We start from the raw sequence: 16562 nt of genomic DNA on the forward strand, positions 1-16562 counted from the left end.
TGAATCTTAACCCTTGTGTGGTGTTCATATTTTTGTTACACAGCCAATGTTCCCGGGTCTGGTGGACCCACCACATTATTAGGCTTTTAAATCAATACAGCCATAACAATTTATGTAAAAATACTTAACAGATGTTAATTAGTCAATTAGCAATGATATATACATCATTTATGGTTCATATTTGCCATTTCCCCCTGTGAGATCACATTTATGATCATATGATCATTTTCGGTTTTTGTGAGAAAACAAGGAAATTCAATTATAAAAAAGGTAAAAAAAAAAAAAAATAGAAACAAGATTTTTTCTTAGAACTTAATCAGAACAGGTGAAAGTGCTTGAAATGTAACAATTTTGTAACTGTGTGTGGGAATAGCAGGTGCAGAAAGACAACATAGTTTCATAGCACCTATATTTAAATACACTCGGGTCCAGTAGACCCGAACACCTCATATGCAGTGGTGTAGTCCAGGGTATACGCTGGTATACGGCGTATACCTACTTATTTTTCAGTCAGCATTGCGTATACCCACTTCTAAATCCCCCCTGATGCGCACCATTCAGTAATATCTGTGAGCCAGATTGCCCATTTTTTCCTCAAGGATAGTGAAGCCATGACCCACCCTCCTCTGCCTCTAATTGGCTGGTACTCGCTGCTTTCACTGATTAGATTGGTTAACTTTAGGCATGAGGACTGATGAGCCAATCAGAGGCAGAGTAGGGCGGGTCATGCCGAGGAAAATATCGCTAATACCTCAGGTGCCAGTGAAAAAAAAAACAAAAAAAACCCTCAGGTGCCGGTGCCACTTGACTACGATAACGGCAGCAGACCAAACAACAGCTGAAGAAATAACACAAGCGGTGGTGTGCCACCCCAGTTGATGGAAGACATAATTCTGAGGTAAGTTTTAAGGTGGTTTCCAAATCAATCATTATTTTAAACTACTGCCAAATTGCCAGTGGCAGTATGACTGCACATTTAGAGGAGAAGAGATAACACCATGTTTGCCTCATGATAAATACATTTTACATTCATCCAGGCTGCTTGTGTGACCAGTAGTAACTACAAACTGCTCCTAATCAAGTCATGATCATTTTATAATAGTGAGCAAGTAGAAATGACAGATTTTTGGGTAAACTAAATCATAGTCTTACATATCACTGTTTCTAAAACAGGGCTTTTTTCTGGACTACTTTAGAAAAAAAAAAAAAAAGGTGAAAACTGAGAGTATACCCACTTCTCCAGGGACCACTACACCACTGCTCATATGTAATAGTTATGTGTGTGTGTGTGTGTGGGGGGGGGGGGTTGTACAGTATGCAGTCATTGAAAATAAGTTATTTGTCAAAGCCAATGAGTTTGAGTTAGAAGAAATAATAAATAGCATAATTTTTCTTTTAGCAAGCATTGAAAACGGGTCCCACAGACCCGAACAACACACAAGGGTTAAATAGGCTTACATTATTTTTATTTTAATTTTATGTAAAGCTATAGTGCGTAGTTTCTGTCATGACGGACTCTTCAGAAGAGCTCATTATCTTCACTTGAGATTCTGCATGCAAAAGTCGCTGGACGACAACAATTTCTAAACACGGCCATGCTGAGAAATACAGTGTTTTGTGAAGATGATAGACATAATTAGCTTTGTAGGCTATCAACTCATTTGGCAATGGCTTGAATGTAACGGACGTTTATTAATATCAAAAAGTTAGGCACTAAAGCTTTAACCAGGCAAGTAATTAAGAACAAAGTCTTATTTACAACGGCGGCCTGGCCATATTGTGTATGGTGGCAGTCATGGATAACATGCGCTGTGGAGATGGGTCTGGAAATGCGAGACTATAACAGAGAGTTGTAAAAATGTGTTTTCAGTTGTTTATTTATGACAATGCACATTAACCAACATTTCTGTACATGTGGCAACGTTACCCAGCTGGCTAATTTTCACAATTTGTGGACTTGGCTGTCTTGGATTTGTCTCAATCCAGAAATAGTAGCTACAAATAGGCCTGGTCTTGTCTTCCTAGAATAATTGGATACGCTTAGGGAGAAGGACCGCTCCACACACACACACACACACACACACACACACACACACACACACACACACACACACACACACACACACACACAAAACGATTTTTTTTCTTCTTTTTTCTATTCAGCGTCATTGTGCGCGTGCCTATGCAACAACTGGATAACAACATTCGTATGACAGGATTAAGTGGCGCACATTGAAGGCATGTTCCATCTGGGAGGGGCGTCGTTGCCGTGACAGTGTTAAGTCGGTCGGCCGTGTAAAATAGAGGGTTTTCATCCGGTGCAGAAGGGAAACCTTTTCTTCGTTCTTAGAGCAGGTCTGCTGAGATGCGCAGGGCTCCGACACAGCGGAGGTCACGAGACTGCTGGTGAATTACAATTGATACGAAAGCCACCATGATGAACGAGGGGCTTTTTTTTCGTCTATTACGAATTGCCACACGTTAAATTAAATAAGGTTTCTTCCGGGGAGCGTTTTGTCCTGTGGTCTCAGGCAGGAATGATTTTTCTCGGCTTTGTTTTGCTACAGAGGACCATGGAGACCTCCGAAGGCATCGGTCATGCTCTCTGGTAAGAGGGGATTCTGCTCCAAAATGTCCTTCTCATCCTAACTGGGCGTATTAATGAATAACCGTCAACACAGCCTATAGGCTATTCTCTATAAAAAAAAAAAAAAAGCTTGGCCTCCATAAGAGACTAGACTACAAGACGTTATTTGCTATTTTATGTATTGTTTGAACGTACATTACCTTAACGTAAAACCGGGGTTGTCATCGTGTCAGTCAGTGACACACCTGTGTCTGATACGTTAGCCTATTGTTTCCATTAATTAGTCCAGTGTGTTTCATTATCAGCCGATGCTGCCGCCTGCAACGACTATGCAGATGCAGGATGGCTTTGAGCCTCAGAAGCCTGGCTTAATGTGGGAACACATGCTTTATGCTTTCCACGCTGAGCTAAATAACACGCCTGTCAGTAAAACGCAAGGGCTGTATGAAATGAAATCAAATATGTCTCTTTCATGTGTGCTGGTGCTTTATTCCAGCGCCTGGAAACGGAAGAACATGTTGTTTGTGTGGCATGTTCATTAAAAGGCAAGGAATGCCGGGATTGCAACAGCATCTGCTTGAATTCAAATGGGCAGCTTTACAGGAGTAAAAATCTGTGTCATGCTTTTTGGGAATACACCGAAACTTCTCCCTGTTAGGTTACTGCATTGTTATGGAGCAAAATAGGCAGAATCACGCTGCTGTCTATAGATTTCAGTGTTCTCATTAATGAATACTGCTCGTTCTCATGCAGCAGCGTTAAGCCCTATTATTAACAGATTCCTGAACAAGGATGTCTGTCTGGATCTGAAAAAACAACAACAAATCCCAATGTGTTGTGTGGGTCAGTCAGCGCCTTAAGGCTAATTCACAGCTATAGTCTGCCTCTTGGTGTACCTGGGAAATACCTCTCTGTTTTCAGAAGAGGATTTTCCACTTTGCTGCCATGCATTTTTGAAAGTGCTGATTGTTCTTATTTTGGGGTTCTTGTGCATTTGCAGGGGCTTTGAGTTATTTGACCGTTAGGACATTTGCAAAGATGTTTATTTTAGCTGTTTTATTGCAGGGGAAGCTAAAAGACAATTCATGCTTGGTGTCTTGTTCAGGGGGATTTTGACACATGTTGGTGTTTGTTTTCTCTCCTCGCCATTTGCTGTTATCTTCAAATTGGTAGCATGGCACTCTACATTTCTATAAGGCACTCCATGTGGGTTTCATGCTACTATGAGTGTTACAATTCAATCAAACACCATGGAATTGGACTTTGACCCAGTTTGGTGCAAACACAATTCTTTTGCCATTTTGTTACACCAAGGTGACACGGCTCCTTTTATGATGCCCTTAGTCAATTAAGACATTGACCGACGTGATTTGAGCATCTGGGTTAGTAGTAGTTGACTGACAAGCATTAGGGTTGGGAATCACCAGAGGCCTCACGATACAATATCATCACGATACTTATGTCACGATACGATATTATTGCGATTTTAAACATATTGCAATATTCAGCGATATATTGCAATTTATTACCTTTTTTCCAACTTCAAATTTTTCCCAATTTCAAATGATGTCCCCAAAAGGAACCTTTGTCAATATCTGTTTTATCTAAATTTCATCTCACTTCAATTTTATTGCTGCAAAATGGGATTGTCAAGCAGACAAACTGACCAACACATATATAATAAAAGATCGATACTTGGCGTCTGTGTGTCGATACAGTATTGCCACGGAAAATATTGCGATACTATGCTGTATCGATTTTTTCCCCCACCCCTAACAAGCATGCATATTTGTGTGAGATCTGGATCCAGAACCTTTCAGCAAACCCTTTTACATTTGCATGGATTTAAAATTAAAGTATGCTTTTGGCCTCTTCTAAAGTGTCTTGGTGCTTAGTGTGTGAGCTCAGGGAATCAAATCCCAGATCCTATCAAGTGTTGGAAATACACCAGAGCAGTAGTGCTCTCTTTAGTGGATAAGAGAGAGAATTCACCCACATTTCTTAAGTCATAAGGATCCAATGCACAAAAGTATCAGCCTGTTATGCATGTGTAATGAATGTAAGTGTATGGCTGTGGGTGCACATCATCAGCCCTGCACTCCCTCCAAAACCAAACAAGGTGGATTACAGCCACAGTGGAGCATAAAAACAACTTTGGAATATGCACAGAAATCCCTCCAGGTGTTACAGAGCAAAAGGCAAAATGCATAGGAATAATCCCCTCCGATGTTAGAGCCGCATTCCTTTCTTTATTGCTCCCCCCACCTCAGTTTAGCAGAATCCAGGTGGATAGCAATCACCAAAATTGCTTTGTTTCACCCGCGGTAGCTGTGTCAAACGTGCAAAGGTAAGCGTCAAGGCCAGGGAGGAGAAATGTATAAATGGTGAGCCACACGATTGGTCAGTCTGAGCTAAGCTGCCCTGCTGTGTGCCGATAAGCGTGTTATAAATCAGTATTTCATGGATATAGAGAGCACAAGAAGAGATCATATTAGTGTAGGGGGTAGGGGGTAAGCCCGCTACAGTTCTTTGGTTGGGGTTGGTCAGGTGGAGGTAGTTCAGTAAAGCCAGATCGTGTGTGCAGATCAGTTCTCTTACAAATAAACAGAGCGAGGGACAGCAGTGTTGTCCTGGCACGCCATTGAAGTCATTGTGAGAGCCAACGTGGCAACATTTAATATTGATATTTTAAAGCTACACAGTCTGCAACACAATTGGCCTAGTTCAGACTCCTCAGAAACATAGTTGTAACCCTGCTCTAATTACATGTGTAAGTTCATAACGGCAGCAGCTATGTCAACACCAACAGTCAACATGGAGGCTTCCAGCCTCACCTGTCCGTAGAGGGCTGAAGGTGATATTTCAGCTGCTCGTTTACGTCCCAGCTGCTCCATATTGCCTGTTGAAAGACATTTACAAACATATTGTGCATCCTTTGTCAGTTGCAACAGATATGAGGTTGTTGCAGAAGCATCTGTTGTTACATATGAAGACATGCTGTACTGTAAGTCATGAATATATCTGTTATATAAATTCTGTTGACAGCAGTAGCCTGTTTCCTGGGACTCTTGGGCCAGATAAAAGCTGACAGCAGAGAGAGTGAATCTCTTAAAGGGCTGGGAGGTATCGTGTTTATCAAGGGATAAGAAAACTGGATATTAAACTGTTGCCTGTAGGCATTTAGCTTTGCTATGGATGTTGTGATCTAATATGTATGACTTCTAAGATGAAGCGAGATCAGTACAGTTCCTTGCGTGGATACGGTAGGAATGGACCTACCTTACAGGCTTCAGTGTTTAGCCCGACTTGAATATTAAACTCATTGCTGATTTGCATTCGTGTGATGCCCGCTGCACAGGGGCAGCTCACTCTCATCACACAGCTCATGTTTTAATCAACATGGCTCCCACAGTGCTATCTATACCACCACCCAGAGCCCGTCCCTCATCCTCCTACAAATGCAAAGTCAACATGTGTTTGATGATCGTGTTGCGTTCATAATTCTCGTACTCGTATCTCCTCTGATCCCGGCTTTGATGCTGCTCTCTGAGACTCTGTTTATCTGAAACTTCATTGTCCCGCCATCTCTCCCGCAGGCTTCTCTCTGGAATGTGATGCGGTCTCATGTTGTTGTACCTGTACCTCTGCACGCATCTGTACACCAGATGTTTAAGCAGTTAGTGCTTGACTTCAACCAGTGAGACCACTGACATTTTTGTTAGACCCAGTAGTGGTTAGAGGGTTTTGCAGTTGATTGATTCATACTTGTCTTAAAGGGATATTTGAGTTTGTGGTAACCCTGGAGTGCCTTGATGTATAATTGGTGCTAAGCTCTCTTTGCATAGGTTTCTTTTTTTTTCTTTGTATTTACTTTCTGTCAATTCTAATTCTATAGTTGGCACTTTTTCTGCTTTAATTTAGCCATTATTACTTTTGCTGAACAATAGGCAATTAAGGGATAGTGGTAAACGCTAAAACACACTGGCTGTTTTGTGGAGTATCACTTTATTTTACATACACTACCGGTCAAAAGTTTGGGGTCACTTAGAAATTTCCATTCCACTCCATTACAGACAGAATACCAGCGGAGATCAGTTGCATTGTTTTTTTAATCAGGGCAGCAGTTTTCAGATTACATTATGTGTTTACATAATTGCAAAAGGGTTCTCGACTGTTGTAGAAAGAAGTGGCTGATCTTTAATGCAATATCTACATTGCCCATTATCAGCAACCATTCATCCATGTTCCAAAGGCACATTCTGTTTACTGATCTGATATCATTTTAAAAGGCTAACTGAGAAAACATTGGAGAACCCTTTTGCAATTATGTAAGCACCCCAAACTTTTGACCGGTAGTGTACGTCAACTGATGCCAGTAGCAGGTGAAGGTACAGTAGTCAGGATTTGTTGAATGTGATAAAATTGCTGTTTTTCCAGAGAGGTGATGTGCGTTGACGCTGGGGAATAGAGCAGTGGCGCATCCTGATGCATTTCGTTTAGATGCCACAGGTGTGTTTTGTCCTATAGAGAAGTACGTTGAGTTATTAGGTCATCAAACTGACATAGTAATGTCACTTACACAGCAATATTTACTAGAGGTTTTGAAATTAATCAAATAATCGATGCATCGAATCGTGGACATGGATGATGCTGCATCGATAATCGGCCGGGCCATAATCGATTATTTCTGTTTACAATTTAATGTAGGCCTAACAACCTTTCTGTTTACATATTCTGTTATGTTTTGCACATTCAGGATGTGCCGTGTGCTCAGTGCTGTAGTTTTATGTATCCAATTTATTTAGTATTAGAGCACTACAGAATGTTTGGTTTTTGAAGCTTGAAAAGCTATGAATTAAATATCCTATATGGCTCTAATAGAAAAATGTGTTTGACGCATCGTGATGCATCGAGATATCAAATCGAATCGCTGACATGATAATTGTAATCGAATCGAATCGGGAGATCAGTGAAGATTCGCACCTCTAATATTTACGTTTGCTAACATTAGCTACTGGTCATACCAGACCAAGTAAGGCTGTAGCAGTAAAACCCCTGAAGGGTCTTATAGACTAGACGCAGCCCAGCTGGCGCGTACAAATGTGACATCATGGGATCGCCGTGACTATTTATATCCGCGCTGGTGCTCGCGACACTAGTTGCAGTCCTGAACAGAGGTGGCGCTAATGAGCAAAGGCTACAGACGTTGCTCTTTCTACGGACTAGAAGAAGAAAAAAGTAAACAACGGCAGAACTGGCAGCAGCATTGACGTCAATGCTTCGATTTGATTCGATGACCTACTTCGTCGGATCAAGCCTTTCATTCACCATAAAAGAACTCATCTTAACCCAGTAAGTTTACAAGAGAGACTTGCAGTCACTGTGAGAGTCCTGGCATCCGGTTGTTGGCTAACTTGTTCGGGCCTCCCGTTTCCGAAAAAAAGAGCTGTGCGCGACCTCTGCTCGCGTGCCATAAAACGGGCGCGCCGGCAGGATATTACGTCATTTTGACGTCACGATGGCGCGCGCCACCTTGGATGCGTCCAGTATAATTCTCGCTTGAGTGTGTTGAAGACAACAAAAGCTGGGCTAATGAATTTAACTTTTCATTTGTAAGAAGAAGAATGTGTTTTTTTCTCTCTTCAAAAGTTAAATAATAACACATTAAATGATTATATTATGGCAGTTTAGTAGCAAAAATGAAACATTAGGTAACACAGAGCTCAGAAGTCAAATGATTGTTAGTTTTATAAAGAGTGTAAAGGATAGCACCAAGCTTCCAAGCAAATGTTTTGGTTGCTGGACAAAGCCATTCCTTAGAGGCACGGCAGCCTTTCGGTTCCAGCTGCCCGGCGACCATGCAGATGAATACCAAATGTCTCTGTCTGTCTTCTCTTGACTGCTTCTCTCTGTGGGGTTTACTGCTCAGCAGAGAACTGACATGGCACTGCCTTGTACATTCCCAGGTTAAAGTACTTCTCAGTATATTAGATTTACTTAAAATCTAATTATCACAGGCTCAGTTTTGTGTAACAGGGTTCATGTGATGAGCTTTTGTCCGTGCGGCGGTCATAACTCTGCCAATTTTGTGCGTGAAAGGCTCCTACTTGTCTGTCAATGGGAGGTCAAGTATGCTGGGGGTTTTCACACGTACAGGAACAAACAGCAGTTACTGGTTCAGTTCCAGGACGAGCCAACGCAAACTCTGTACAAGTATTTCAAGTATGTCTTCACACAAAGTGAGCCTCATTCTTTATGCTGTTTGAGTGAGGAAAACAGAATGTCTTACCCCAAAAAGCAAAAAGCTGGTCAATTGTGAGCTTTGATACCGCTGCTCAGAGTAAGTGATAGATAAAAGTTTACTTTTGAAAGATGTGATGCTGGCAGAAGCAGTCTTTGGATGGGTAATTTTGATTCAGCCCTTGAGGCCTTCCATCTAAATTTCATGGGTTGAATTAAGTCGTTTTGTGATTTAGTCGACTGGCAAGATGCTTGTTTATGGCAGCAATTTGTGAGCAGCGTTGAGTGAGAGGCTTTTGGCAGAAAATGCGATCGCTATTTTTGGATGTCAAGTCTCTATTGGGTATTAGGGAAGAGGCTTTGTTTGTAATGAACCTCTGTTATGTGGGGAAAAGGGCACATAAAACATTGCTCACTTGCTTCAGTCAAGTGAAGGGAGCATTTCTTGTCTTTTATAATGAGATCTTATTCAATGTTAGGCAACAGTTTAATTGTTTTCCTTTTCAATAGAATGGCCCCAGATGATCTGATATAAAAAAAGCTATAAAATATAGTAAACGTAATTCCATACAAAGTGAATATCATGTAAACCTTGCTATTTATGACAGCAGGGAAGAGGAAACTCTACTGTACATTGCATTTATTCCTCGCCTCTGTTATTTATTGCATTACTTTGCTTCTGGCTCTATTCCTCTGGCTCCCTCTCTTTTGTACCAGTAGCTATTGAGACATAAAACACTCAGGGTTTAGGTTTCTCCCTCTCTGTTTCTGTCCATACATTATTAATGTCACTGATCCTGTCTCATTTCCTACTCTTTGCAAATTAATTGGTTGCTAATTGTATCTGAGAGCTAATTTTAGAGTATTATTCACTTTTAGAATGCCTTAAGGTCCAAGTTAAGTTATCATCAGGCTTTTGTTGAACTTTTGATATGTTCTAAATGTTCTATAAACCCGTCTACATGCTTATTATTAATATGGCTGCATATATGTCAAATCTGGGATTTATAGTGCTTTTAGTTGTTAATAAATTATGTTTACTAATTTACATACTGCATGACTTATAGCGTGTTGGGTCTCTGAAGATTAATGTATGTATATGTATATTTACTGTCACAGAAAAATCTAAATATTGTTCCACTATTCTTTTATTTTTAAGCTGTATTAGTAATGTTTTTAACCTTTTCAATGATTCAGCTCTAGACACCTGAACAGAGGTGTAGTAGCTCCCCCTGATGGTACCTGGTGTAATCTGATCTAGGAGACCCCCATGCTAATCTATTGCTGATTTACGTGATTTATGTGAAAACACATGACTGAAGAAAAGAAAAGACTGAAGAAAATATCTAAACTTAAATATATTTTGTTGATGCATCTCAGCAGCAGTTAAGTCTCTGTTTGTTTTCCATCAGGTGAGAGCGTGGCTGGGAGCGAGAGTTGTAAAGTCCCCAGAATTACATCACATGGAGGTCAAAGGACATCTGATCACATCCATGGGTTTGGGGGCTCCTGGTGAGTACCAATGACTTTTCACGTGCACTTTTATTTCTGAACTAGCCTGGATTGGCTTGTGTTTTGTTTCTCACAGTTGAACAGAAGGAAAACAAAAGTGTTTTTCTCAAGGTAACGGCCAGCTGAAAAAACAGCTGCATGTGTGAAGGCCTTTTGTTCACGAACTGTCCCCACAGCTGTCAGATAATCTTATCAGAGCTCTGCAGACATCACTTTAGACACTTTGAAAAGCAATCATTGTGAAACAGTAGGAACCATAACACTGCATTTTGCTGCAATTTAACAAGAATATTTAAAATAGTGAAAGGAGAAGTCTATCATTTTTCTATATTTTTCTCATGGTCAACAAATCCCATGAAAAGACAAAAAACAACAATGTGTTAGTCCGTGTCTCAAAACTTTCTGACTTCCCTACCCTGTCTGTGGCTCTCATCCACAAGCCAGCTGGTTCCTACTGAAGAAAACAGGTCACAAACTGACCCACAATGTAATGAAGGAACACGTCACCTAGTACAACAGTGTGACTTATTGAGAAGTTTTTAAATAATTAGAACTATACAATAGAGTGCAATAGCACAGAGGGAAAAAGGTATATACCGTAAGGATACATTTTGGATACATTGACTATACTATATTCATTGTTGGTTTGGGTAATTTTGTGGGATAATACATAATGTAAAATATAGAATGAATATGTCTTAAACTCTTTTTGAAGATGTGTCCCATGTGCTGTTCTGTGTAGATGTTCAAGGCTGCCAGGACAGCAAGCTGCAGGCTGAGAGGGTTGCAGCTCTGCAAGAGAGGAAGCAAGCCCTGGAGGCCCTCCTCAACACCAGAGTGGGGGAGCTCAAACAAGTCTGTTTGCAGGAAGCAGTGAGTAGCTCTCACTTCACTTTAGAAACATACGTGGCTCAGGCTATAACATTTTCACTCCAGACACCTCAAGTACTGTATTTAGACAACAGCAGTTTCTTAATTTGTTCACTTATGTTTTTACCAAATAGACAGCAGACTATTGTAGATTATAGCATTTTTTTAATGTTCCGTAAATTTGACCCCCTGGATGTAGATGCAACTGGCAACCACCAGTAATAGGTTTTTCTCATATGAAATGAGTTGCATATTAGTATTTGCTTGATTGCTCCAGAGAACTTGTCAGCACGTCTTAATGTAGCCACAGCTGCCTCAGCGTTTCCTCAGCTGTTTAAAACATACCTATGTTTTCAGGTGCATGTATAGTTAACTGCTCTGTCTCTGTGTGCTCTATTCTTGGATTCAGAAGTTGTCTACGCTGTTTTCAGTTAGAAGTTTAGAAATTTGAGGCACTACTCATCTGCAGTTATTCTGTTTCTGCTTTAGAGGTAAATTATAATAGAAACATTATTTTTGGCATCTATTTCACTTCAGTCCACTATTTAAGGGGTGGTTTTATTGAGACTTAAAGTAATCTGTTAAGTGGTATCATTTTATGTAACACTTTGGACAGGCCAATGAGAAGATGGATTTTAGTAACTGGGAGCTAATGAATGTCCTCTGCAGGAGCTGACTGGGAAGTTGCCACATACTTTCCCCCTGGAGACGGGAGAGAAACCCCCACTGGTGCAGCGCAGAGCTGGCCTGGCAACCAACACCAAGGCAGAGGTAAGTCAACACCTTGAATATTAATTGTGTTTACGCAGCAGCTCTACTGCTGTGTGTACTTGTGGTCTAACACGGCTGGCTGTCCCTGGCTGCAGGATGAGGCTGCCCAAAGAAAGCAGATGAAAGCCATCTTCACTGGTGCTCTGTACAGACACTCAGAATCAGACCGAAATATCCCAAATAGCAAGAGGACAGTTCATCGGGGGTGTCACACAGGTACAATTAAAAAGCACCTAAAACAACACCTATACACCCACTTAAAAAAATGACACATCTGGTATAAGTGAGAAAACAAGCATTGTCATTAACATTTTACGCTTTTGAAAAACAAACTTAGCTTTGCATTCTTGTCCATCAAACTTCATGCTGCGTCATCTGTGACCTGAATGGTTTGTTGTCTTTCAGAGGACACTGTCATGTCAGAGAGTACAAGCTCCATGTCAGATTCAACATCCCATGACAACGGTGAGTCAAACTATCTCTGGTGAATACTGTATATCCATATTCATAATGAGCTTAACTGACGCAGTAGGCAGTAGAATTAGCTCATGCATTTGCAGCCTTTTTCACATTCAAAATACGTCACTAACGCTTAGTGTGTGGGAGACTCATTTGCATTTCTGGTGTTAAGACACTGAATAAGAATATGCAGTCACATTTTATTTGTAAACCAGTAATAGAGCACTTGGCTTGTTGTGCTTTTAATGGAAGGGATCGTATCTTTGTCGTCAGTGAGTGGGCTTCATTAAAAGATAATTTCTTTGTTTTTCTTCTCCCAAAAGAGTCTTCTCCCAGTGTGGCGGCTGACCAGCGCTCTCTGTCTCAGCCCCGGCTCACTGTGGGCAGCCCTGACCACAGGATCAGCAGGAAGCTGTCACCAGTCGAGATTTACTATGAGATGAGGACACGCCGCAACTCTGTCACAAGCTCCGTTAGGTACTTTCACTTAAAGTGAACCCATACTGCAAGCTGTGCAGTCTGCTTGATGTGTCTGAGAGTGTACATACTATAGCACACTATATGTGTGCGCACATATACTCATGATTGCTTTCATTAATGGGTGATGAATGGTAAATACATCCATGTCGTATTGTGTTTTCTTCTCACAGCCCAACACACTCTTTACCCAGAAGTGCATCTAACATTGAAGGGAGAAGTGTACCAGCTACTCCTCTGTTGGCCCGAACTGCTCCAATCAGCGTTCACGTCAGGTAATCTGTGATACAGTGCTGCTGTTTGTCTGATGCAGCACAGCTATAGCTTTGTTCCTCTGTGATGACTGTGTGGTTGGAAACGGCTTAATGATTTAGTTAAATGCAGACAGAGTCAGGGTTGTAACAACGATTAGTGTCATATTTAGCTACCAGTAAGGGCTTAAGCTCATCGTTTGGTCTTTAAGCATACAAATTGTGTCCCTTCTTAAGTGATTTTCTATAAATTGCATTTACATGGTTTTGATTAAAATTGCTTTGGCTCACTTTTCTTTATCCATAGTTGCTCAGCATCCTCTCCTAATGTAAGCTGTTGTTGTGCTCATCTCTGCTTTAGGTCGGATGTGTCTGGTGGTAATGTGTTGAAGCAGTGGTCTGGCAGCCTGGATGTGCCCTATATGATTCCACTGGCCCAGGAGGGCTCGTCTTCTGACCGCCGAGGCTGCCCTTATAGCTCCCGGGCCAGGCGCAGTAACAGCTCCGAGGCCCTGCTGGATAGATCAAGCCTCCCTGACGATCCTGCTCCCAGAAACGGGATGCCCCCTAGAGGAGGGCCCTACAAGAGCTCAGAGACACTGACTGATGGCAAACTGCGACACATTCACCTGGGCAGCCCTGAGAGACATGTTGATGGCTCTGTGGACCAGGCCAAACTGCGTCTGTCCATGGGTGACAGAGGGGCTGGTGGAGGCTACAATGAGCTATTGATGGACTATATCTGGGGGAAACAGCAGAGGATGCAAGTGCAGCACCACCTGTACCAGTCCACAGGCAGGATCTGGCAGGACATGTCCTCCCCTCGCTCCTCCACTGCGGCGGTGCCTCCCCATGTCAATGGCTTTTCCCATTCCCAGGTGCACCTCCCCAGCGCTGCACCACCTTACAGCCCCATGGTGCTCCGAGGGTCCCAAGCTGAGCTGCGCAGGGTCAAAGTCACCAGAACCAAATCTTGTGGACCCTTTATTCCTTTGCAGCAACATTCCCAGGATGCCATCCTGCTGTCAGCGTACGAGTCTCCCCTGCCTGCCTCTGGCACCACCACATCCTCCATCCCCAACCTGCACCCCTACCAGACTGAGCTGTCTGGCCCCTCGTTTAGCCGTAGACCCCCACAGTTCTCTCTCCCAACCCCAGAAGACTCAACGCGAAGCTTACATAAAGCCTTGGCTCTAGAGGGACTGAGGGACTGGTACCTAAGAAACGCCCTTGGCTATCCTCCTGCTGCCTCAAAGGGCCACGAGGCAGGGATCTCTCGTCTATCACACCCCCATCCGCTGGTGCACCAGGCCCAGTCTGTTCAAGGTGAACCAGCCAACCTCCACAGATCTCAGATACCCCAGTCAGCCAGCTTCCATGGTCACCCACTGCATGGAAGGTCAGTATATGATTTTTTGTCTCTTTTACAACTGTGGGGTGGGGATCATCATCATCAGTGTTTTGAGCTAGAATTCATACACCATAAAAGCTGAAAAAGAACCAAGCCTAAAAGAATGGAACTGTTTCTTTCATTATTGTACATTGTTTTGTGTTTCACAATTACATTGCACTCAAAGCGGAAGAATGTTGTACTATCACTTTAATTTCAAGGGGTATTTTGTAAGAATACTTATTGTTTGACTACAAATACCAACATGCATGTTTGCAAATGCAGTCACACAGTATTTACCACTGAGATGGTGCTATTACTCTCACTCTGCAGCCATTCCATCTATCATGCTGTGACCTTTACAACTGTGGTTGTTTTACTTTTGATTGTGTTTATATTTTGCGTGGTCAGCATCATCTGCTGCTCTCTGCCTCATGCCAACATCCAGGCACTCGCATTTCTGCTGATCACCTAAGGTGGCCCATGAGAGAAGGCTTCATTTCACAGGGATGTTATGAACTTTTAAAGACGTCCTCCTCTAAGCCCCTGACCATGATTCATACGTTTTATTTCATGAAAATATATTCTCACTGTGGTTTTACCCTGCACTTCCTGCCTCGTGTTTGTGGAGTGCTGTATTGATTTGTCTTGCCTCCCCAACAGGTCGATGGAGTTCTCTCTCTATCAGGAGACTCCTCATCCACAGATGCAAGAGGTCACCCCAAAGGAACCCAGTGCAGACCCAGGCACCCTAGTCTGAAGCAGCAGAACACACACACACACGCACGCACGCACGCACACGCACACACACACACACACACACACACACACACACACACACACATAATCTGAGCAGAAACACTGTAGCCTCACACACACATTCACTCAGACTCACATAGTCACACACGTACACACACAAGTTGATACAATGTGACCTCAACAGCAAAGCAAAACACAGCAACCTCAGCAGAAAGAGACTGGAAAATATGACAAACTGTAGCTGTACAGTGTGAAAAAGCCTTGGCAAGTTCCCCGTGTTCTAACTGATCCCACCAGTGTATGAACTTCAAACCCAGTATTCTTATGTAGATGTGCACTGGAGTTGACTCATCTAATAACAATATGGTCATGCTGTACTTAATATATCAATATTTCGGGTCCAACACGAGCAGTAAAATCCTTCCTAATAACCCTGAAAAGTCTCCCGAGATATACTTTTTTACAGAATATATACAACTCTAAATTACTATTTTGTATCTTCTGAGATATAAAGAACAGCTATATTAAAGAGGTAATTTATTGCTCATTAATCTTGTGATATACAAAGATGTTACATGAGCTCACATCATTTGAAAAGTATTAATACATGCCAGTGAATGTGTGTTTGTAAACTGTATAAAATGCAAAAAACATGCTTCAGTCTTCATCTGCCGTTAATTTCACAGCCATTTGTATTTTTTATGTTTAATAAATAAAAGGGGCCACGAACTAGTGTACTGGTGTAGCAGACGGGAGTGCCTAAATATTTTAATATCAAAACTAAACCTTGGTTGGAAAACTTTGAAGCGCTTTCTAATAATCTGAAATGCTAGCATTAAGCTTTTGTTAGCTTAGTCTAGTCAAAAACTGAAAGCAGTTCACGATGTCACTAAATTTGGATATTTGGAATGATGTCATATATATTGTGATTTTTCCGTATATTTTCTAGATTCAGCTTAGTGCTGGCAAATAAATGTAGCTTTCTCTGTGTTGATCTTGACAAAACAATTAGACCAGTTTTTGGAGAAAAAAACTGAGGGCTGTTGTGAAATCTACTGTTGGGCAGTAGCACATGACTATGACAATTATTTACTCATATCAAATCAGTTTTTTTCTGCATTTAGTTGTGGAGGATTTGAGTGTCATATGGGGCACTTTATGAACATCTTAAGCCTTAATTCCCTATAAATTTGTCACAGAGAGAAATGACAGGCAGTAGACAGGGTTTATAATTGGGAGAAAAAAA

General features: G+C 41.8%; 1 protein-coding gene across 2 annotated transcripts; it reads left to right on the plus strand.

Annotated features, from left to right (window-relative positions):
• Nucleotides 1–2186: 2186 nt before the first annotated feature.
• On the plus strand, nt 2187–16543 carry ccdc120 (coiled-coil domain containing 120). Of its 2 annotated transcripts, none has more exons than XM_031279593.2 (10): nt 2187–2608; nt 10240–10339; nt 11082–11212; nt 11879–11980; nt 12076–12196; nt 12386–12445; nt 12763–12916; nt 13090–13191; nt 13529–14566; nt 15221–16543. In XM_031279593.2, exons 2-10 carry the CDS (start codon nt 10291–10293, stop codon nt 15315–15317), a joined length of 1854 nt encoding a protein of 617 aa, XP_031135453.1. In that variant the 5' UTR covers nt 2187–2608; nt 10240–10290; the 3' UTR covers nt 15318–16543. The 2 variants fall into 2 exon arrangements, with proteins under 2 accessions (XP_031135453.1, XP_031135461.1); XM_031279601.2 differs by having other exon boundaries at nt 2191–2406.
• Nucleotides 16544–16562: the final 19 nt, after the last annotated feature.

Source organism: Sander lucioperca, chromosome 6, assembly GCF_008315115.2.
Source record: "Sander lucioperca isolate FBNREF2018 chromosome 6, SLUC_FBN_1.2, whole genome shotgun sequence".
Lineage (NCBI taxonomy): Eukaryota > Metazoa > Chordata > Actinopteri > Perciformes > Percidae > Sander > Sander lucioperca.